Here is a 24,535-nt window from a genome sequence, read left to right on the forward strand (position 1 = left end):
TGAGTTGGCCATGGTTGAAATCTGGGTCTGACCTGGTTTTTCCTTCCCACTTTTTTTTTTTCTCTATCTGTAGTCCTTCTATTTTGACCAGGATGATGTTGCCCTGCGTCACTTTGCTGAGTTCTTCAAGGAGCAGTCACATGAGGAACGGGAGCACGCTGAGAAATTGATGAAATTCCAGAATAAACGTGAAGGCCGAATCATCTTGGAGGACATCAAGGTTGGATTCAGCAAACATGGAAGAATTGACTCTCTTTGTAGAGTAGGTTATTTAGGCCTGACTTGAATCTATTGAGTCAAGGGAGTTGAGCCTTGAGGAGGTTTAATGAATACTGTGTACATTTGGATTTTCAGAAGGTAGGTGATTGCTGGCTTAAAATTGAAGTGCATGATATGAGAAGCAACCTTGACACCAGTCAAGCTGAGTACAGCAGGAGGCAGTTTGAATGTGATGAACCACTGGATAGTAAAGGCTAGTGCATTTACAAGCTAACTTTGCAATTGGTGAATATGCTAAGATAGCATTGGTAGGGTTGGAATAGAAGGCAGAGGGTGAGCATGATGTAATTAGTATGGTGAGATGTTCTACATCAGGGTATCGGATGTAAGAATAAGAGTATAATTGCAGGGTGTCCAAGATGTTGGCAGCTAGCTTGCAGGTATGGAAATATTAATGTGGTAATGGGCTTCAGTCTAAGGTACAGAACCTGAGCAAGGCACTTTTGCTGTGATTAGTGCTAGATGTCATTGTATGTCTGTACAGCCTTTCTTTCTCTAGTTGTGACTTCCTGGAGACTCACTACTTGGATGAGCAAGTGAAGATGATCAAGAAGCTTGGAGATCACATCACCAACCTGAAGAGACTGGGAGCCCCTGACAATGGCATGGGAGAATAGCTGTTTGACAAGCACGCGCTGGGGGAATGATACCCTATCTTTCCGCATTTAATATCTGTACACGTTGGGTCTCCAAGTTAAATACAAAGTGTGATTATGACTGGAGGTGAAGGTTGGATTTGGATTATAGGTGCTTTGTGATTTTTTTTTCCCCAGCTGTCATTGTGTAAATTGCAATAAAATCTATGCAAGAAATGCAGTAGTTGGCTTTGCTTGTGTAAATTGCTTGGAGATATCCAATGCAAAACACCAACCTGTATAACTTTTGCCTGAGACTTTTTTGTTTTCCCCAAAATAAACCATGTCCTTAACTCCCTTAAACGTGACCTGGCCATGTGATCATAGCAACATCAAACTGAAGACTTGAGTGTTTTGGTATTTGACAAATTGCAAGATTTCTATTTGAAGTGCTTCGAATATCAACAATGCTTTGGTTAACAGCCATGTGAAATCATGTAACCATTCTTGATGAGATATGGATATGTGGAGAGCTGGCTTAGGTTGATTAGGTAAATAAACGAAAACGTATTGTAGTAAACAATTCAAAATGTTCAAAAATAAATTCCCTTAAACAAAAACTCAGCATGAAATATCCATCAGTGGCTTACTAGGGCAGTTAAGGATAGTATTTAGATTACAAGATGCTTATGGTGTTGCAAAGAATAGTAATAAGCCTGAGGATTGGGAGTGTTAAAAGAAACTAGCAAAGGGCAACCTTTGGAAGATCAAATTCAAAATAACTCCCAGGTTGCCCAGCAGGTTAGTCATGTGACTAGCTCCTTATATGGAACAGTCTCTCCTGTCAGGTTTGTGGATTGTACCTCAGCAGTCTCTGGAATGCTAGCTTCCCCCCACCTTCAACATCTGGTAATCAAATTCCATTGTTGGCTGAATGAGTCAGGGCATGGCCCTCTGTCCCTTGTTCCAACACTATCGGTTACCCATAGAAATGTCTTTCAGGTCAGGGGCTTGCAATTTTAAGTTTTAATGTTCATGCGGTGAAATCATGTGTGCCTCAGTCTTGGCAGGTGTGGGGTTTGCCTGACACAATATTGCAAGTAGAAAGTTATAGCCATGTATTTTAAGTGCAGGACATTTTAAACAAAATATTTTGAAGGGAGGTGTAAGGGTTCAACAACAATGAGCTTGTTAGTAATTAACCAGATAAAATCACTTTCAAGGCTCTGATTGGCTCGCCCACTGCTCACTTCATTAACTAATGAGTTTCTGGATTTTTTTATCTTGAGGCACGTGAGTTCTCTGGCTATTAACAACTGTTGCTCATCATCTGTTATCCAAATGGTGGGTTGTCCATCTGTTTAAATGTGCTGGGTCTTTCTACCACAGTAACTAGATTGAGTGGATAAATTCAGTTGGTAGTCTTCGACATACTATATGGAAACTGCGATGGTCTGCCAAGTGTGTCAGAACTACCGCAAGGACTGAGGATGCTGTTAACAAACAGATCAACCTGGAGCTGTACACCTCTGTATATCTCTCCATGGTGAGTAATCACTCTCTGTTGGACTGACTGGCATAAACACTTCTCTATTTAGAAGTCTAGATGTTTCCTAGTTGTATGAGCTAAAGGGCTTAAACTTCAGACAAGAGCATTTTCTACAATCTTAGTTCTTTCCATTTATGGGTTTGACTGTAGGTTTCTCCAAATGAATGTCCTTTTTAAAAATGCAAATGTTTCAATCACATGATTGCAATTAATCGTATACTGGTGAGGCCTCTTCTCCTTCATTTGAAGTGAAGTAACTTGAGAATAGTTTCCTGCTGGTAAAAGTATCTTTAGTGAACTGATCTTCCAATATGAATTTGTTGGATTTACATTTTGTTCTTTCACTAACTTTTTACATGGGGAGGAGGTGGTGGTGGTGTAGTGGTATTATCACTGGACTAATAACCCAGAGACCCAGGGTATTGCTCTGGAGACATGGGTTCAAATCCCACCACAGCAGAAGGTGGAATTTAAATTTAATTAATAAATATGGAATTAAAAGCTAGTCTAATGATGGCCATGAAACCATTGTCGATTGTTGTAAAAACCCATCTGGGTCACTAATGTCCTTTTAGGGAAGGAAATCTGCTGTCCTTACCTGGTCTGGCCTACATGTGACTCCAGACCCACAGCAATGTGGTTGACTCTTACATGCCCTCTGAAATGGCCTAGCAAGCCACTCAGTTGTACCTAACCGCTATGAAGTCAATAAAAAGGAAAGAAACTGGACGGACCACCCGTCATCGACCAAGGCACCGGAAACGACAACATCAAACCCAGCCCTGTCGACCCTGCGAAGTCCTCCTTACTAACATCTGGGGGCTTGTGCCAAAGTTGGGAGAGCTGTCCCACAGACTAGTCAAGCAACAGCCTGACAAAGTCATACTCATGGAATCATACCACATAGACAATGTCCCAGACACTGCAATCACTATCCCTGGGTATGTCCTGTCCCACTGGCAGGACATGTGCCGGGACAGTGGTATACAGTCGCGAGGGAGTTGCCCTGGGAGTCCTCAACATTGACTCTGGACCCCATGAAGTCTCATGGTATCAGGTCAAACATGGGCAAGGTAACCTCCTACTGATTATGACCAACTGCTCTCCCTCAGCTGATGAGTCAGTACTCCTCCATGTTGAACACCACTTGGAGGAAGCACTGAGGGTGGCAAGGGCACAAAATGTACTCTGGGTGGGGGATTTCAATGTCCATCACCAAGAGTGACTCGGTAGCACCACTACTGACTGAGCTGGCCAAGTACTAAAGGACATAGCTGCTAGACTGGGTCTGCGGCAGGTGGTGGGGGAACCAACACGAGGGAAAAACATACTTGACCTTGTTCTCACCAATCTGCCTGCCACAGAAGCTTCTGTCCATGACAGTATTGGTAGGAGTGACCATCACACAGTCGTTGTGGAGACGAAGTCCCACCTTCACATTGAGGATACCATCCATCGTGTTGTGTGGCACTATCACCGTGCTAAATGGGATAGAATTCAAACATATCTAGCAATGCAAAACTGGGCATCCATGAGGCGCTGTGGGCCATCAGCAGCAGCAGAATTGTACTCCACCTCATGGCCCAGCATATCCCCCACTCTACCATTACCATCAAGCCAGGAGACCAACCCTGGTTCAATGAAGAGTGCAGGAGGGCATGCCAGGAGCAGCACCAGGCATACCTCAAAACGAGGTATCAACCTGGTGAAGCTACAACCCAGGACTACTTGCATGCCAAACTGCATAAGCAGCATGCAATAGACAGAGCTAAGCTATCCCATAACCAATGGATCAGATCTAAGCTCTGCAGTCCTGCCACATCCAGTTGTGAATAGTGGTGGACAATTAAAGAACTAACTGGAGGAGGTGGCTCCACAAATATCCCCATCCTCAATGATGGGGGAGCCCAGCACATCAGTGCGAAAGATAAGGCTGAAGCATTTGCAACAATCTTCAGCCAGAAGTGCCGAGTTGATGATCCATCTCGGCCCCCTCCTGAAGTCCCCAGCATTACAGATTGCAGATTTCAGCCAATTCGATTCATTCCCCATGATATCAAGAAATGACTGAAGGCACTGGCTACTACATTTGCGTCACATAAGTGCCAGGCAATGACCATTTCCAACAAGAGAGAATCTAACCATCTCCCCTTGACATTCAATGGCATTACCATCGCTGAATCCCCCACTATCAACATCCTCGGGGCTACCATTGACTAGAAACTGAACTGGAGTAGCTATATAAATAACGTGGCTACAAGAGCAGGTCAGAGGCTAGGAATCCTGTGGTGAGTAACTCACCTCCTGACTCCCCAAAGCCTGTCCACCATCTACAAGGCACAAGTCAGGAATACTCTCCACTTGCCTGGATGGGTGCAGCTCCAACAACACTCTCAAGAAGCTCAATACCATCCATAACAAAGCAGCCTGCTTGATTGGCACACCATCCACAAACATTCACTCCCTCCACCACCAACGCACAGTGGCAGCAGTGTGTACCATCTACAAGATGCACTGCAGCAATGCACCAAGGCTCCTTAGACAGCAACTTCCAAACCCAGGGCGGCACAGTGGCGCAGTGGTTAGCACCGCAGCCTCACAGCTCCAGCGACCTGGGTTCAATTCTGGGTACTGCCTGTGTGGAGTTTGCAAGTTCTCCCTGTGTCTGCGTGGGTTTCCTCCGGGTGCTCCGGTTTCCTCCCACATGCCAAAAGACTTGCTGGTTGATAGGTTAATTGGCCATTATAAATTGCCCCTAGTATAGGTCGATGGTAGGGAAATATAGGGACAGGTGGGGATGTGGTAGGAATATGGAATTAGTGTAGGATTAGTATAAATGGGTGGTTGATGGTCGGCAGAGACTCGGTGGGCCGAAGGGCCTGTTTCAGTGCTGTATCTCTAAACCATGACCTCTACCACCTCGAAGGACAAGAGCAGCAGATGCATGGGAACACCACCACCTGCAAGTTCCCATCCAAGTCACACGTCATCCTGACTTGGAACTATATCGCCGTTCCTTCACTGTCGCTGGGTCGTAATCCTGGAACTCCCTTCCTAACAGCACTGTGGGTGTACTTACCTCACATGGACTGCAACAGTTCAAGAAGGCAGCTCACCACCACTTTCTCGAAGGCAATTAGAGATGGGCAATAAATGCTGGCCTGACCAGTGACGCCGACATCCCATGAATGAATTAAAAAAAAACATCTAGAATCAGTAGAAGTAGTTTCATTTTCCTCCTAAGAGAAAAGTCTGGGCTGGAGCCCAATCTTTCAGCTGCTGGAGCCTCCAATTAATCAAATTAGATGTGCTCTTTCTAATGTGGAGAGAGACTGTTCAACATTGTAACCAACCATTTAGTATTATAAACTTTTATATTGTTCAAATAACCAGAATTGACTGTTCAAAACAGACTGGTGATGGCACTGCACAAATCTTGATCTGCTAGGAGATCATGGAATTGCATGTAGTTAAAATTTTAGCCTGGCATAACTTCTATTCTCTTTGCAGTCTTGTTACTTTGACTGGGATGATGTTGCCCTGCGTCACTTTGCTGAGTTCTTCAAGGAGCAGTCACATGAGGAACGGGAGCAGTCTGAGAAACTGATGAAATCCCAGAATAAACGTGGAGGCTGAATCTTGGAGGACATCAAGGTATCCTCTTCAAGCTTCTTTGACTTGTGCACTTTTTTTGCCCCCCCCCCCTCCAAGAAAAAGAGCTTAAATTTCAAATTTAAGAAAAACTTGATTTTAAAATGAACTGTCCATTCAATTTGCTTTGAAGGCTCATCTTTAATGAGATTCAGTCTTTGATTCACTTGGAGATGGTGGGAGGTGGTATTCCATTAAAGGCAATGAATCATGGCATATTGCCAATATGGGGTAAAATGTGGAATAACCCCCTCCCACCATGTGATTATATTGCTTTGGCCAACTACCCTCAAGGTAGTTGCAGCCTTCAATTTCCTTCTATTGAAGTTACTTTTTTTCCCTCAAAAGTAACTTTTTTTTCTCTTTCCAGAAGCCAGAGCAGGATGAGTGGAGCAATGGTCTGGAGGCAATGCAGAGAGCTCTGCAAATGGAGAAGGATGTGAACCAGAGTCTGCTGGATCTGCACAAACTGTCCACTGGCAACACTGACCCTCATGTAAGTTTTTGCAGCTTTAATGCGCTTGAGATTTCCAGGTCAGCTGAGGCAGTTGCTGGAAGTTGTATCTGTCCTTGTAGCCCTATTCAAAATGCCCCCAAAACACTAGCTTTGTGTCTTGTAATTTATTCCCTGAGAACTGGTTTCTTTGAAAAGCTGGTATAGTAGCTGGGCAATTGAATATAGATGTCCAAAAGTATAACTACTTAGGTGTTGGTAAATTTCAGGGTCTGTCTTCTGTTCAATAACATTTGGATAAATTATATTCCAAAATCTTGATGTCCCTTCCAATTTCATTTTATTGGATAAGATACACATGTAGCAGGGAGGAACCAATTCTTTTCCCCCCTGCTGGAGATGTTTAGCACTCAGTTGCAAGTTCAAAAGACTTCCTTCCCAGGCTTGTGAATTTCTTTCTTTCTCTAGTTGTGACTTCCTGGAGTCTCACTACTTGGATGAGCAAGTGAAGATGATCAAGAAGCTTGGAGATCACATCACCAACCTGAAGAGACTGGGACCCCCTGAGAATGGCATGGGAGAGTACCTGTTTGACAAGCACATGCTGGGGGTGAGTGACTGAACTGACTGCAAGGATCAAGCTTGTGTTTTATTTAATGGTGTGTAAACGATCCCTCTGTTCTGTAGGGAATGATGGCTTCTGACTTTATACCAAGAATTGAGACCTGATCTCTTGTTGGAATGTTAACTGTAAATAAACGACACAATATTGGACTGCTTTGTCTCCTTGTTAATCTGAAAATAAGGAACTATTCAAATTTACACTGGTTTATGTCTGGAAGTATCACACTGGGCTCTGTAACAGCTTTACCATGGGGAGATTTTATTGCCTTGGATGTTTAAGATCTCATTACAATTCTTTGACTGCACAACAATGACTTGCATTTATATAGTGCCTTTTAACATATTAAAACATTCCAAGATGCTTCACAAGTGTTAAACAAAGTGTGACACTGAGCTACATAAGGAGGGAAGACAGGTGCTCAAAGGTTTCCTCAAGAAAGTCGATTTTAAGGAATGTTTGAGACACAGTTGGGGAGAGGACTCTAGAGGTTGGGGCCTAGGTAGCTGAGTATGAGTTGTTCCTACTGCTGCTGAATATTTTCTTGCCTTGTTAGTTAGCACAAAGCCCAAAACTAGTAATCTAGTCACCAAAGACCCATCATTCACTCAACCACAGTGATTTCTGAAATTGCAATGAGTGACATGTCCAGTGCCAGATAAACAATTTAAATGATCTAGCCTTGCATTATCCATTGAGATAAGTTCACTTGTGTACAAGTGACCACAGTGCCTGGACAACACTTGCACTCGTGGAATTACTCAGGGAAACAAGTGACACTATACGCTGGTGCTAGTACTAATGATTCTTCATGGAGCCACCAATAATACATGTCAACCCTTGGTCAGAGGATGAGATAAGAACTGATATTCTGAGCTATCTCAACACCAGATTCTTTGCTAGATTGAGCAATCTGTTCAAACTTGTTTGCACTTGGAACCATTCCTTCACATACCACGTATTCTGTTGCATAAATTGGTGTTACAATTAGTCCTGCATCATCAGTCTGCCATATCCTGTCTAATTATTCTAGCTTAGATCAAAAATGGTTACACCCTGCAATACCCAATCTACAAACTGTAAATTCCATTCACCAAAAGGCTATCTATCACAACTGGAGGGAGATTGATTTGACAAGCAGCTGGCAACTATATGTACCTTGGGAGGGAGAATGTTCACCTGTGTGGGATGGAATATCAGGAGGTTTCGTAAGGAATTTACAAAATCTGTGTAGGCATGTGTGTTAATTAATAAACTGCCCGTCTCTTTCTCTGTTACCTCTATTTTTCTGACTGGTATTTCCCTTGACTCTATTTCTATATCTTTTTAAATCTCAGTTCACTTCTTTTTCTGATGGATGTTTTGTTTTGCGCCTGTCACCTTGTTATTCCCCCCATCTCTGTATCCAGCTGAGGTGAACTGGGGAGACAGTGGCGTAATGGTAATGTAACTGAGCTTGTAATGTTTAGTTTAGTTTAGAGATACAGCACTGAAACAGGCCCTTCGGCCCACCGAGTCTGTGCCGACCATCAACCACCCATTTATACTAATCCTACACTAATCCCATATTCCTACCACATCCCCACCTGTCCCTATATTTCCCTACCACCTACCTATACAAGGGGCAATTTATAATAGCCAATTAACCTATCAACCTGCAAGTCTTTGGCATGTGGGAGGAAACCGGAGCACCCGGAGGAAACCCACGCAGACACAGGGAGAACTTGCAAACTCCACACAGGCAGTACCCAGAATTGAACCCGGGTCGCTGGAGCTGTGAGGCTGCGGTGCTAACCACTGTGCCACTGTGCTGCCCAGTCTAGAGGCCCAGGCTAATGCCCTGGGGACATGGGTTCAAATCCCACCACAGTAGATGGTGCAATTTAAATTCAATTAATTAATAATCTGGAATTGAAAGCTAGTCTCAATAATGGTGCCATGAAGCTGTAATCGATTGTCATAAAAACCCATCTTGTTCACTAATGTCCTTTTTAGGGAAGGAAATCTGCTGTCCTTACCTGGTCTGGTCTACATGTGACTCCAGACACACAGCAATGTGGTTGACTCTTAAATGCCCTCTGAAATGGCCCAGCAAGACACTTGGTTGTCAAGGGCAATTAGGGATGGACAACAAATGCTGGCCTTGCCAGCGATGCCCACATCCCATGAAAGAATGAGAAAAATATTTAAGGGGAAGTGAGATAAGCACATGAGGAAGAATGGAATAGAAGGATAGACCGATAAGATTAGATGAAGAGGGGTGGGAGATGGCTTGTTTGGAGCATAAACATTGGCATAGATCAGTTGGGCCGAATGGCCTGTTTCTGTGCTATTGCTCTTTGTAATTCTTGAATCTATCCAGAGCCTGTTCAGAAATATTTATGAGCGGATAATCAAGAATACTGAGTGGGACACTGAGTGCCACATACAGAATAGGCATTCTTTCATTAGTTTGTTCAAAACTCGAGATGGAAACATATGATAAGATGTTCAAAATGGTTAAAAATCAATCTGTTACAGGATGTTGATGTCAATGCAATGAGTTCCACACATCCGCACATTAAATAACCTTAAAGCAGAACTGGTTACGCCCTCCAATCTTCAAATCTTAAAGGTAGATTAAGAACAATGAACTCCTGCTGAAAACCCAACGATCAAAGTCATTGTGATAATTGACTTGACATTCAATGGGTCAAAGCAGTGAAGCTCTTAGCAGTTAAAACCACCTGATTACATAAGCATTTTGAAAAATTAACTTGACTAAGATGCATGAAAATGGATCTCAGAACAAGGTTACCATTAACAAATAAAGCTGGCAATAATTTCAATAATTAGTTTTTCTGCAGAATCAAAGAATCAAACTAGAACTTGTTGGATTTTAGTTTGTAAATTCGTTCCGATAGTAATGCAGTCAGTCCCATGCAGCCAGAGTTTGGTTGAATATGAGCATTCAAGAGTGTCTGAGAGCAACAATTGCTGATTTAATGTGTAATGTTCAGTAGAAGCTGTAATGCACTTCTAAAGCTGTCGTACATGACAGGCACCATCTTATTGTCTAATTCTATAACTAGTTTGACTTTGGATTTCTATTTTCAAGGGCCCTGTAACTATATGCTTCATGTAGCCCTAAACCTACTTCACTTCTATTATTAAGGAAGTAATAACAGGACATTTAGAAAGTCAAAACGCAATCCATCAGAATCAGCATGGTTTTATGAAGAGTAAATCATGTTTGAATAATTTGCTAGAGTTCATTGAAGATGTAACAAGTAAAGTGGATAATGGGGATCCTGTAGATGTAGTATATCTGGACTTCCAGAAGGCATTTGATAAGATGCCGCACAAAAGGTTAATACACAAGGTCAGATCACATGGGGTTAGGGGCAATTTATTGGCTTGGATAGAGGATTGGCTAACCAACAGAAAACAGAGAGTCAGGATAAATGGGTCCTTTTCTGGTTGGCAAGATGTAACTAGTGGGGTGCCACAGGGCTCAGCCCTCGGGCCCCAACTATTTACAATCTATATTAATGACTTGGATGCAGGGATAGAAGGTACTATAGCCAGATTTGCAGATGACACTAAAATAGGTGGGATAGTAAGTTGCAATAAAGAAATAAGAAATTTACAAATGAATATGGATAAGTTAAGCGAATGGGCCAAAATTTGGCAGAGTTTAACGTGGATAAGTGTGAGGTTATCCATTTTGGTCAGAAGAATAGAAAGGCAAATTATTATCTAAATGGAGAGAAACTTCAGAATGCTTCAGTGCAGAGGGATCTGGGTGTCCTCGTGCATGAATCACATAAAACTAGTATGCAGGTACAGCAGGTAATAAGGAAGGCAAATGGAATTTTGGCATTTATTGCTAAAGGAATAGAGTATAAAAGTAGGGAAGTGTTGCTGCAACTGTACAAGGCATTAGTGAGATCGCACCTGGAGTATTGCGTACAGTTTTGGTCCCCTTATTTGAGGAGGAATGTAGTTGCATATTGGAGGCAGTTCAGAGGAGGTTCACCAGATTGATTCCAGAGATGAGGGGCTTGTCTTATGGAGAGATTGAGCAGTTTAGGCCTTTACTCTCTAGAGTTTAGAAGAAAGAGAGGAGATCTAATTGAGATATATAAGCTGATTAAGGGGACTGACAAAGTAGACTTCGAGAGGATGCTTCCTCTGGTGGGGCAATCTAGAACAAGAGGTCATAGTTTTAGGATAAGGGGTAGCAGATTTAAAACAGAGATGAGGAGAAATTACTTCTCTCAAAGGGTCCTGAGTCTGTGGAATTCACTACCCCAGAGTGCAGTGGATGCCGGGACATTGAGTAAATTTAAGGAGGAGATAGATAGATTTTTAATTAGTAAAGGGTTGAAGGGTTATGGAGAATGGACAGGAAAGTGGAGTTGAGGCCAAGATGAGATCAGCCATGATGGTATTGAATGGCGGAGCAGGCTCGAGGGGCTGAATTGCCTACTCCTGCTCCAAGTTCTTATGTTCCAGTGTTAGGATAAGGGATCATGTCTACATTTATCCGCACAGTGAATTCCCAACCTCAACCATGCAGATAAAGCACAATCTCATTCACACTTATATGTACATGGTTGAACCCCCTCTTGCTCTACAGCCACAGTGCTGCAGTAAAGCCTGTGCAGTGACCCCCATTATTTGGGATTGGTAATCATATCTGCATAGGCAGTAAGCAGAAGAAAGATAATTCCTTACGGGAGAGAAACAAAAATCACACACACTCTGATAGACACCTACACAGTGGTGTTTAGGGGAAGCTAGATAAATACATGACGGAGATAGGAATAGAGTCATAGAGTTGTACAGCAGAGAAACAGGCCCTTCGGCCCATCGCGTCCATGCCGACCATAATGCCTATCTATACTAATCCCACCTGCCTGCATTAATTCCATATCCCTCTATAATAGGATATGTTGATAGGAAGAGATGAAGTAAGGTGGGAGACGGCTCATGTGAAGCTTAAACACTTGCTTAGACCTGTTAGGCTGAATGGCCTGTTTCTGTGCTGTAAAATTCTGTGTACTAGAGCCTTGGGACAAATTCTCCATTCCAGCTGGGCAAGTGTGTGGCATCTCAAAGAGAGATGAATAAAGTTAAACAAGTGACCAAATAAAGATAGACTGATGCGTGGAATTAATGTTGAAGAAAATATTGTCTAAATAAATCCCACAAGTCAACAAAAGGTGGATCAATTCCTCTGTCAGAAGAAAGACCAGAGACTGTACAGGATCCAGTTTAAATAAATCCTGAGGCAAATTCAGTGCACAAGTTTTACTTTGAGCAGTTGCATTGCATGACTGCTTTGGAACATTATTAGCTACAACTGTCAACATTAATATCCGATTTTACACAATGCACTGAACTTGCATCTGAGCTCCATTCTGTTCACCCGCACCTTGTCCCCTACTGCTTACAGACAGGTGGATAGAACTTCCGACCAGTGATGTTGACATATGAATGCTTAATGTATCCCTGTTAAATTCTATTGTTTCACAGACATTTAACTAAATGCAAAAAAAAGCCCACACTGGGTAAACGGTATGAGTGTGATAAGTAGTTGTAAGCGAGCTTCGCGAGTCAGAAGTTCTACCCTGTTAAGTCGCTGACATGTGATTACAGTGACCGACCCTATTTACAGAAAGTCAGCACACAGCAACATGTCTTCCATAGTCTGCTTTTATTCATGAATTCTTTGAGTTACATGTGATGGCAGTGAGTGCTTCGTTCACCGTTTACAGGGCTTGTGATCTCTCATAGAATTTTTACACAGTGCCCTAACAATCTGGACTTAAAAACGTACATATCATTCTATTTCTGGGCAAAAGCAGGAGAGAGGGTGCATTTACGACTGCTAACTTGGACACTCAGAGTTGGGTCCAGCCGATCAGCTGAGTTCCTCAGTATTGATCTGTTGCTCTCTGACTTAAGCTTTTTGTTTAGAAATGCAGGTGCTCCAGAGCCCAGGAGATCAGTTGGAAAATGTCAGAGTATCCAGAGATTCTGAATGCCCCTTGTCCAGATGGCATGGGGGGAGTAAGCGCCATCATGGACTGGGTGGCCTGTTTCCGTGTCGCAATTTTGATGTATGTACAGGGTAGGACGAGGCCAGAAGTCAGGGGGTGGGGAGTCAACTGGGAGGCAGTAGCTGTCAGTCACGTCTACAATGACAGGTCAGGTTGTGAGTGAGCAGCTTCAAGCATACATCTTCCAGTTTTGCCTATAACTGTGGGTTGTGGAAGCTCAGTCATTGAGTATATTCAAGACTGAGATTGACAGATTTTTGGATACCAGGGGAATCAAAGGATATGGGGATAGGGTAGAAAAGTGGAATTGAGGTAGAAGATCAGCTATGATCGTATTGAATGGCGGAGCAGGATTGAGGGGCCGAATGGCCTACTCCTGCTCCTATTTCTTATGCTCCTAACTGGTCTGTGAGCTCTGGCAAAATTTCTTCTGTTGAGTTGATATCCTCAACTATTTATTCAGTCCAATTCCAGGAATCTGTTGACTCTGCTGCCAAATTAGTAAATGAAAGCAGCAATATTAGCTGCTAAACTAAAATTGTATAAACAGTGTGAAGTTTTCTAACAGACACCAAATGTTAGAGAATTCTAGAACTAGCCAATATTTATTTTGGGGGCTGGAGAATTTTTGGTGAGTAAGAGATATTGTTGTATTCAGGGTCAGAAGTGAAATCCTGATCATGCAATACCTACTCTGCCCCCAAGGTGTACTTGTTGAACAGGTATTCAGCTGTGCCATTTTGGGGGGCACCTAGACGATGCAGGTTGGTGATGTGGTCCCCAAGTTTCTTGATGGTCTTGACTTGTTTTTCCAAGTAGTGAGTCTCTAGAAAGTCACACAACTGGAAGAAAATTAAATCAGATGCTGTTTATTGTGAATAAAGGACTATCTGCTTTGAAACTGAAAAATAATCTCGTTGTCAAGGCATGGACCACTCAGAACAGATTTTGTTCCAATTTTGAGAACATAAGAATGCAAGATATTGGAATAAGAGTAGGCAATATGGTTCCTTGAGCCTGCTCCGCCATTCAGAACGACCACGGTTGAACTTCTACATCACCTCCACTTTCCTGCCCTATGCCTTGATTCCCTTAGTGCCCAAAAATCTATCCATCTCAGTCTTGAATATCCTCAACAACTGAGCGTCCATAGAGAATTCACAACAGTCTTAGTGAAGAAATTTCTCCTCATCTCGTCCTAAATGGTTGACCCCTTATCCTGAGATTATGACCCCTAGTTCTAGACTCTCCAGCCAGGAGAAATAGCCTCTCAGCATATACCCTTCAAGCCCTCTAGGAATTTAACACAATTCTTTAAAATCACCTCTTATTCTTCTAAATTCCAAAGAATATAGTCCCAGTCAACCCAATCTTAAAAGGTCCTTTCTACTCAGTTGTATGACCTAACTGCTGGCATCTACCAAATACATTTCCTCCCTCAAAAAACCTAGTGTTTTAGAGCCTCATTGCCGACACTAATGGGGCCATGATTGGTCAGTCGCAAAATAGCTACATTTCCCCTTGTCCATATCAAGTAAAGCAGTCAGTTTACTTGTCCAGATGAAGCAGTAAGTCAAAGTGAGTGGAATGACTTCAAACATTCAGTTCGGACGGGATTTGAGAACACAATGAATGCTCCAATTTAATGTCCAATCCTCTGGTATGAAAGCTACTGAGCCATGTAGGATCAGCTGAGCTTACAACGAAAAGTGAAGAATGGGAGTCTGGAGATTTTGAACCCCTGACAATCCCTGGTAACAAGGTTCTCAGAGATGGTCACCACATCAATTTTGGGTAAAAATCTAAATCACTTTTCACCAATAATTCCCAAAATCCTGCATACTTAAATTATTATTTCTTTCTGAATACTTACATGAGGGTCAGTTCTATCCTTGGCCAGTTTGTATAGCTCCAGCAGGCTTTGGTTAATGTTCTTCTCCAATTGTAGAGCACATTGCATTGCCTGCAGACCATTGTCCCAGTCGTCTTGCTCTGGTTTCTAAAGAGAAAAGTATAGCCTGGTTAGTGGTCAGATTTACATACAAAGGAAGCATGAAATTTACAGGATTCCATGGCATCTAGTTATATGGTTATCATTAGATAGCCTCTTGTCCATTTTTAGCTAGTTTCTTTGTTTTTTTTGGGGGGGGGCAGTGGAATATGCAGAGGTTGAGACGATGGGCATTAACGCTGGAGAATGAAGTCTTTTCCACTTTGCTTATAATTGGACACAAACATCTTAAGAACCACATGCACAGTTCCAGCCCAATGGGCATCAGAGATAATGCAGATCGCCAGTAATGAAACACATCAGAGATAAGAAAAAGAGAAAATAGAGACAGCACAGGGCTTCTGGTACCAACATGCTTATAACCTAATCTCAGAAGAGCATTCCTTCTTGCTCTGGTGTGATGTTTCCTTATCATTCTTTAATTAGATTCAATATTGTGTACTGAATAGAGAGCAGTTTTGTTCAGGGATTCTTCCAGAAGCTGGGTGTTAAAACAACAGGAGCTAATAACCAGTTTGCTTTAGACACTTTGAAACAGGTAAGTAGACACTGGACACAACATTTGGCGTACAACGAAAGCACATTCCAAACAGTTGCTTCCTACATGCTAACCTTGACATCTTGCAGGGCGATGCGGCCTCCACGCTGATTCTGGAATTTCATCAGCTTCTCAGCTTGCTCTTGCTCCTTGTCTGACTTCTTTTTGAAGAACTTCATAAAGTTGTCCAAAGCAACATCACCTCGGTCAAAATAATATGACTGCAAAATATGGGGTGGGGGTGGTAAAATTAATGGGAAATAAGTGGTTCCTTAAGTGAGATAATCTGCTTCCCAGAATAGAAAGACATAGAGGGAGCTAAAAAGCTTTATATGGTGTGTGCCAAGGTATAATCCATGCAAGTTTTATGCCTGTGCCAAATAATATTCTCTCGGCACCAGTGAATTAGTAAATAGTGTTCTACTTCCCTCAAATAGCTACTGCACATTACTCAGAAAAATGTTAGAATCAGGAATATTTCAGTGGCATCTTGGTTTAACAGCCAGCCAATTATTAAAACATGTATTAAAACAGAAGTGTATCAGCTCCCGCTGGTCAAGAGAAGCTCACGGTCTGTTCCCATCTAGTCAGATTCAAACATACACCGTTCTGATGAAAGGTCACTGACCTGAAACGTTAACTCTGTTTCTCTCTCCACAGATGCTGCCTGACCTGCTGAGTATTTCCAGCACTTTCTGTTTTTAGTTCAGGTTTCCATTATTTGCAGTATTTTGCTTTTATTTATATACCCATCCCTATTCATTTCACTGGGAATTCATATAAAAAGCACACACTCAGAACAGTTGAATATTCATTTCATTACCAACAAGGCATTCTCATTCAGGTGTGACAGGACGGTCATTAGCGAAGTTTAAAAAATGCACAGACATGATCCCAAGTTCATATTTTATTAGTTGAAACTTCGTAGATGGTTTCAACCACTTTAGTAGTAAGCTGCTGGGCCACTGATAAAGGGTGAAAGATTGCTCCTAAAGCCTATAAGCAGAACAAGAAGTGAGAGGATTATTTCAGACAGTGTTGTCTCGGGGAGTTGTCGGTAGACTTAGCATTTGGAAAGATCACAATGACCCAGCATTGCTCTTCCTGAGGGAAGGTTATGCCGCAGAACTTGCTGTCTTTCTAGAATAATGCACAGGCGAAGGTTGTGACTCTCTAGGAAATTCAAGATTTCCGCACAAGAATTCAGCCTTTCCAGTGACTGCCAGTGTAATGAGAAAAGCCCCGGCATCTCGAGAACCCCTGGGCATGCTGAATTCCTGCAGGCACCCAAATTAAATTGAGGGGTTTGGGGAGAATGGAATACAAAGTCTTAGAAATGATAAAATTCTCCAATGATGCTATGTTTGCAGTATGAATCAGCCCAGCAATTTTGAACTACATGTGGCGACATCACCAAGGTGACTTGTGTTCTGTATTTATAATTAGACCGTAAGCTCATTTGGTCAGAAAAACAAACAGCGCATATTATTGATGAAACATTTTACTAGTTACTACACATAATGACAAGAGGGATACTGCCTCCATCTGTTAATGAAACAGGTACGATTAGCTCACACCGTTACAGGACCTATTAACAGACGACAGTTTGCTCTGCTCAGTCATTAATCTGTTAAGAATTTGGGAAATTGTGTCTGTTAACAGTTTTTGACAACGAATGGCGGCTTGAAATTACCCAATGCAGAAATTCACCATTGGAATAATCAGATTTGCTTTGAGAGGAATTTCGGTGTTTGGAGAGACATTTCCTCTATAAGCTGAGCTAACAAAAGATAAATTTGTGGGTGTAAAGCAGCATGAAAAAAAAGACTTGAATTTATATAGTGCCTTTCATGTCCATGGGACATCCCAAGGCACACTTTACAGCTAATGAAGTACTTTTTGATGTATAGACACCCTCGTAATGTAGGCTTGCTGCACTATATAATCACATTTACTCTTTTACTGAAAATACAGAGGAGAAAAGTACCCCTAGGTTTTCTAGCTTTACATAAACTCCAAAAGGTATAATTCTGATCAGCAAAGTTCAGTTATGACCATTTGACCCACTGACACAATATTCCTCCTTAAGTGGTATTGTGCAGAGATGTTGTCTAGCATTGACTACTGTGTAAAACAGCGAACACAAGAATGTAACCTGAGCACATCAAACATCTATAATGATCAGAAGTTCTACTCCCCGATTATATTATTCCAAAAATTTGTCAATACTCCAACTGATTGGTAAACACATTCACTACATGTAAAGGACCAGGAAATTATTAGTTTTCATGCTTACTTAAACTTAATCTAGTCAATAACAAAAATGTTTCCCTACAAGTCATCACTACCTCCTTAAAGAGAAAATTACCTTTTGACAAGACCAACATGAATGCATTAGTACTCTGATAAGTTTCAAGCAAAAGAGGTTGGCTTCAGGTGTAGAACTCACCATGGAGAGGTAAACATATGAGGCATAGAGTTCCATGTTGATCATGCGGTTGACAGCAGTCTCACAGTCCTTGTGGTAGTTCGAGCGCATATTATGGTCCATCCTGATCAGGTTTTTCATACGCAGTGAAATAACTTATGTTCAAAAACCTCCTGCTGTCATAAGAGCTAAGAAATGGCTGCTGATGAGAGGTGTTCAGAGGCAGGAGTTTGAAAACATATCGCAGTTGCACCTGTATTTATATTGCTCGGGCATAGCCTGATCAAGTTGCTGCATGTTCTGTGAGTGACAGCTTTTCCAATTAATAGGGCAGCTACTTTGACGTGGGTGCTGACAGAAGGGAGAGATGGGGTGATGGCATCAGAGTTTGGAAGGATTGACAATTCTGCTTGGCTGCTTCCTGGCTTTGTCTTTGCCGTTTAATTCATCAGGAGGCCTCTGCAAGGAGAATCATGAAGTCTTTCCATCTTATCTTGATATCTTAAGCTAGAGATGATCTCTGAAATCGATGAAAATAAAAACACGTTGGTGTGACATTATTCTGTTGGTTATCTTAACAGAGCTACTGACCTGTTTATTTTAAGAGGGTTAACTCTGCCACTAAAATAGTGGGCTGAGGAATATTGTGCTATTGTACTCAGCATTCTTCCTGTAGTATCACAAGATAATCACAGATGAGGAAGGCTATGCCACTCACCTTCCTTCACCCATCCAAGATGTCCCTAACTTCCACCCATTGCAGCATATAATTAGGACTTAGATGTGTTTGGGGTTTCTGTCTCTATTACTTCACCGAGAAATCGATTCCAAGTGTGAAGAAGACTAAATTTGCAATTTACCAGTTTGAACCTGTGCTCCCTTGTCCTACTCTTAGAGTTTACATTAATTAGTTTACCTTTCCAAGATATTTTTTTTAAATCTTAACTGTCTTATTTACCCCTACAAGATCACCTCGCAGGCGTCTTCTTTCAAGGCAGAAGCACACAAGTTCTTCAATCTTTTCACAGGTGTCTACTATTAGGGATCAGCCTCATGGCTCCTCTCTGCACTGCCTCCAGTGTGTCTTGAATATCTGCCTTGTGTCACAGCCAGCAGTACACAAGGTGGCTGGCCAGAGTACTGTACACTTTGATCGTGACTTCTATTTTTTGTTTTGGCTATACAACTCAGCATTCGATTAGTATGAGTGCAGGAACATTCACCCTGGGAGTTTTAGTTGTAAAGTTAGGGAGAATCCAGAGAAACAGCACGGGGAAGAAGCAAAAACACTCATCAGAGTGCAACCCATTTTAAGTAACTTCTTTTTTTAAATTGAGTTCAAAACTTTACTATATAAATATTACATAAAGACTACACTAATTAAGAAAATCCATTAATCTGCATGAGCTTTAAAGTAAATCTTTAAAGTTTTTTTTAACCTAAACTAAGTTGGTGAAAGTTTAAAAAAAATGCAATGTTGAAATTAGTGAGCTATCAATCAAACATGGCTCCGAGCTATTCCCTTGTCACATAATATTTGGTGCTTTTAGACAGAGCTTTCAACTGATTAACTTTTAAAAAGTCAGCATCAACACATGTACCAACACAACCTACAAGGTAGAGATAGGCCATGCCCCAACCACAGCAGTACAAATCTAAAGGCTCATTTGTGTGGCTTTTCACAATCTGGGCTCTGTTCCTGCTTCAACAGTCCTTGAACGGAACACGGTCTGGGCTCAGCAGCTTTTTTGAGGTAGCTCCTTATCTTATCGGCAATGTTATGAGAGTTCTGTGCAATAGAGTATCAGAATGGCACCGCATTTAAGAGAGAAATACTGCAAGGATCGCTGTCAATCATGGGTTCTATGCTTCATACACTTACCTCTCGGTGCTGAGGCCTGTGTTTAAAATTTGTGAGCTTTTTTAACAATTTATAGATGAAGCACAACAGAGTCTGAAAAGAGACAAGAAATCAGTGTGATCCATTGAGCAGATTAGAATTTCCAACCTTTGTTGACAAGGTGCTTCTTATATTGTGTGCCTATCTACTATACTTCTCTTTCAAGTTTCCCCCTTTATTCCTTTCTTGAAGAAATTGAAGGCCCTCAGGGGTACAGCTCCATGGAAGCCTGCCCAACTACCTATTACTTACGTCCACACAGGGTCTCGGTTAAACATTTCATCTGAAAGACGACACCTCCAACAATCTAGCTCTCCCTCTAGCTTTAGTAGGCTGTTTGCGTGGAAACTTGGGCTCAATTTTGCCTCAGCCACGCTGTCAGTTAAATGACTTAAAACCTATAAGCAGAGATAAAAACACAGAGAAGTAGTCAGTGAGAATTATCAAATGTATTTGGGCGTAATTTGCCAACTGCATCATTGAAGAAAACTCCACCATCTTTTGAATGAGGGAATCAAACTGGGGTCCCATTTGTTGAGGCGGCACAGTGGCGCAATGGTTAGCACCGCAGCCTCACAGCTCCAGGGACCCAGGTTCGATTCCGGGTACTGCCTGTGTGGAGTTTGCAAGTTCTCCCTGTGTCTGCGTGGGTTTTCTCCGGGTGCTCCGGTTTCCTCCCACAAGCCAAAAGACTTGCAGGTTGGTAGGTAAATTGGCCATTATAAATTGCCCCTAGTATAGGTAGGTGGTAGGGAAATATAGGGACAGGTGGGGATGTTTGGTAGGAATATGGGATTAGTGTAGGATTAGTATAAATGGGTGGTTGATGTTCAGCACAGACTCGGTGGGCTGAAGGGCCTGTTTCAGTGCTGTATCTCTAATCTAATCATAAAGGATCCCATGGAAGTATTAAAAAAAAGCAGGGGAGTTCTCCTGGCATCTTGGCCAATACTCACCCAACATCACTAAAATCAGATTAACTGGCCATTCATCACACTGTTGTTTGTGGGATCTTGCTGTGCATAAATGGCTGCTGAATTTGCCTATATTACAGGAACAGCACTGCAAAAGTAATTAATTGGCTGTGAAGGACTTGAAGCCCAGTACTAAGTCAGAAGATTGGGAGTTTGAGCCCATAATCCAGAATGACTCTCCCAGCGAGGGACAGCTAGATTGTTGGAGGTGTCGTCTTTCAGATGAAATGTTTAACCGAGACCCTGTGTGGACGTAAAAGATCCCACGGCCAATATTCAAAGAAGAGTAGGGGAGATCTCCTCAGTGTCCTGGCCAACATTTATCCCTCAACCAACTTCACCAAAAAACAAGATTAAGTGGCCATGAATTTCAATGCTGTTTGTGGGATCTTGCTGTGTTTCCTACATTGCAACTGTGATTCCAATCCAAAAGTAGTTCATTGGCTGTACAACACCTTGGGGCGTCCAAAGGTTGTGAAAGGGCGCTACATAAATGCAAGTTCTTTACTTCCGTAAACTGATGTCTTTCTTTACTAGCCAAATCTTTTCACTTTTAGCTCTAGGTTTATTTTTAAATGTTTATTATATTTTTGTTTAGCAGTAGTGCTGATGAACTTCAATCATTGCTTTGACACACTCAGGAGCCAGATCTCGATCTTTGACCTTTTTATGGATATTGCTAATGTCCAATGCATCCAAACTCTCTCCTATCTTCCAATCCACACTGCAGAACCATATGGGACCACTTTGAAATTCTAACCTAGGGTTGCCAACTCTGGTTGGTCTGATTCCTGGAGGCATCTACGTACTGTCGTTTTACCGTTAAAACAGCCAGTTCCCCTATCTCCATTATTTCCAAAACTAAAATTTTCAAAGAAATTGAAAAAACACTCAGAATATTTTTAATGTACCTCAACTTTTCTGACTGGGTTTGCTTGCAGCAGTGTCCAGGATATTAACCTCCAATTCCTGGAGACTCCAGGGCACACCTGGAGGGCTGGCAACACTGAGTGTTTTGCTATCAGATTTATGTTTGACCTGGGCTCTGACATGAATTCCTTTGGGCTTTATATCGAAAGCAGTTTAATTTAATCCTTCACATCACTTCAAGGCAGTAGAATTGGCGGACATGTGGTAAATGAAATTTAATGCAGAGGAGTGAAGTGATACATTTTGGTAGGAATAACGAGGAAAGGCAATATAAACTAAAGGGTGCAATTCTAAAGGGGTGCAGGAACAGAGAAACCTAGGGGTATATGTGCACAAATCATTGAATGTGACAGGGCAGGTTGAGATCTCTGGGCTTTCTATATCGAGGCAAGGAAGTTATGACAAACCTTCATAAAACACTGGTTTGGCCTCAGATAGACTATTTGGTTTGGTCTCAGTTGGACTATTGAGTCTAATTCTGGGCATCCCACTTTAGGAATGACATGAAGGCTTTATAGAGGGCGCAGAAAAGATTCACAAGAAACGATGAGGGACTTCAGTTATTGGACAGAGTGGAGAAACTGGAGCAGTTCTCCTTAGAGAAGGTTGAGAGGAAATTAGATAGAGGTGCTCAAAATCCTGAGGGTAACTAAGGCATTGTGAGAAACGTAGCCCACTTAATAATAATTTACACCAAGTCAAACTCTGAAGAAGTAAGTTTATTTAACTTACTTGCAAGATCGGGTGTCCTACAAGCAGGCACACCGATCAACATATTCAGTTCATGTTTATACAATACAAATCCATTTTTCCACGCCTTTAGTTTACATTATTGGTTATAACATATTATGACACTATCCTATCCTATAGTTGCTACAGTCTCCTCCTCTGTTTACTTCTCCCCCTACTCTAACTTTCTAGCCCCTAACTCTTGTTTTTGTTTTACCTTATTTGGCTCTCCATTGTGTGTTTTAACTTGCAGCTGTCAGCCTTTATCTTAGTGGGGCAGTTTCTTATTCACTACATCCTTTGTTCTAACTCTTGCTGTTTCTCTTTTCTCTGCCCAAGCACAATTTTTAACTGCTGTACTGTCTCAAGGTCTTTACTTACATACCCTTATCAGTTCTCTTTTTCAGTGATTTCATTATGTTGTGTAGAAATGACTTCTTGGTAATTTTCCACAAGCTGTAGAAACAACATTTCAGTATTTCTTATTCTCACAGGCTTTCGAAAAGGAATTGGATAATTATCTGAAGAGAATAAATTTGCAGGGCCACCAGGGTAGTGGGACTAACTGAGTTGCTCTTGCAGAGAGCTGACACATGGGCTATGACCATTCTCTCAGTCCATCAGCAACCTGCGCTAAAATGGCGGTCCACAGCCACAGCGCGGGAACATTAAGGCGGACGCTCGGCCACACTCAACATGGCGGCCGCACTCCTCCATCGTCCAGCCTTCCCAACATGGCGGACGCCACACAGGTAGACCAATCAGGCGCCGCGGAATTGGCGGCGCGCGCCCCAACGGGTGCGCGTCGGGGGCGGTGCCAGACGCGCGTCCCCGCGGTTGTGCGCGAGCCCATGGGGAGTCTGTGCGGCTTGTTACCCGGCCTGTTGGTGGGCCTGCAGCCGGCCCGCGGCCTCCTGCACTGCCTCAAGTGCAGGCCGGGCTCGGTGCGGTGCGGCTCCGCCGCCGGGCGGCACCTACAGTTGGCGCGGGGGTCGCACAGCCAGCGAGGCGGCCAAGGCCGAGGTCCCAGCCAGAGCCAGGGGCGCCTGAACTACCCGCGGGAATGTGAGGAGGCAATCAACAGCCAGATCAACCAGGAGCTCACCGCCTCCTACGTCTATCTGTCGATGGTGAGAGTAGAACCCAGCACAATCCCAGCAGTTCCCATACATCCCAGCAGGGAATCTAGCACATTCCATACAGCCCAGCACAATCCCAGCAGGGAATCCAGCACAACCCAGCACGGAATCCAGCACATCCCATACAACCCAGCACAATCCCAGCAGTTCCCATACATCCCAGCAGGGAATCCAGCACAATCCATACATTCCAGGGAATCCAGCACATCCCTTACAACCCATTACAATCCCAGCAGGGAATCCAACACATCCCTTACAACCCAGCACAATCCTAGCAGGGAATCCAGCACATCCCATACAACCCAGCAGGGAAACCAGCATTTCCCATACAACCCAGCAGGTAATCCCATCACTTCCAAAACATCCCAGCACATGCAAGTAGGGAATCTAGCACATCCCATCATGGAAAAAGCACATCCCATAAATCCCAGCATGTGCCAGCAGGGAATCTAGCATATCCCTCACAGCCCAGTACATCCCAGCAGGAAATCACAGCACTTCCTCACTGTCTAACACAATACCAGCCAGCACATCACCTACAATCTAGCATGCCGCCTCCATGTTAGTGGAGAAAGCAGCACAGCCCCAGCAGAGAAACATAGCACATCCCATCACAGTGCCAGCAGAGAAACCAACACATTGTCACACAATCCTAGTTGCTTCACAATTCCAGCACATCTCCTTGCACAATCCCAGCAAATTTCCTCAC

General features: G+C 42.7%; 2 protein-coding genes across 6 annotated transcripts in view; one reads left to right on the plus strand and one right to left on the minus strand.

Moving 5' to 3' along the window:
• LOC137353588 (uncharacterized) overlaps positions 1-24,535 on the plus strand; it is a 47,568-nt gene that overhangs the window by 13,573 nt on the left and 9,460 nt on the right. Inside the window, exons 5-10 of the mRNA XM_068019947.1 lie at positions 74-220; positions 6,425-6,588; positions 6,977-7,118; positions 10,285-10,399; positions 15,638-15,726; positions 23,278-23,817. Of these exons, the coding sequence (XP_067876048.1) occupies positions 74-220; positions 6,425-6,588; positions 6,977-7,118; positions 10,285-10,399; positions 15,638-15,726; positions 23,278-23,817 (1,197 nt within the window). The remainder of the gene's footprint in view (positions 1-73; positions 221-6,424; positions 6,589-6,976; positions 7,119-10,284; positions 10,400-15,637; positions 15,727-23,277; positions 23,818-24,535) is intronic.
• Positions 12,819-23,811, minus strand: LOC137353438 (ferritin heavy chain-like). 5 transcript variants are annotated; one of them, XM_068019728.1, is made up of 7 exons: positions 23,073-23,811; positions 20,307-20,452; positions 20,037-20,108; positions 18,176-18,674; positions 15,801-15,947; positions 15,051-15,176; positions 12,819-14,019 (listed from the first exon to the last, which is right to left on the minus strand). In XM_068019728.1, the coding sequence occupies exons 4-7, from the start codon at positions 18,293-18,295 to the stop codon at positions 13,867-13,869; spliced, it is 546 nt and encodes a 181-aa protein (XP_067875829.1). In that variant the 5' UTR covers positions 18,296-18,674; positions 20,037-20,108; positions 20,307-20,452; positions 23,073-23,811; the 3' UTR covers positions 12,819-13,866. The 5 variants fall into 5 exon arrangements, with proteins under 5 accessions (XP_067875829.1, XP_067875830.1, XP_067875832.1 ...); XM_068019729.1 differs by lacking the exon at positions 20,307-20,452; XM_068019731.1 differs by lacking the exon at positions 20,037-20,108.

Source organism: Heterodontus francisci, chromosome 41, assembly GCF_036365525.1.
Source record: "Heterodontus francisci isolate sHetFra1 chromosome 41, sHetFra1.hap1, whole genome shotgun sequence".
In the NCBI taxonomy this organism is placed as follows: Eukaryota; Metazoa; Chordata; class Chondrichthyes; order Heterodontiformes; family Heterodontidae; genus Heterodontus; species Heterodontus francisci.

Coding starts and splice junctions, on each gene's coding strand:
- LOC137353438 (XM_068019732.1), bottom strand. CDS start 18,295: ATGAAAAACCTGATCAGGATGGACCATAATATGCGCTCGAACTACCAC. Junction 15,948..18,175: donor CATATGTTTACCTCTCCATG/GTGAGTTCTACA, acceptor CATATTTTGCAG/TCATATTATTTTGACCGAGG. Junction 15,177..15,800: donor TCGCCCTGCAAGATGTCAAG/GTTAGCATGTAG, acceptor TTTTCTCTTTAG/AAACCAGAGCAAGACGACTG.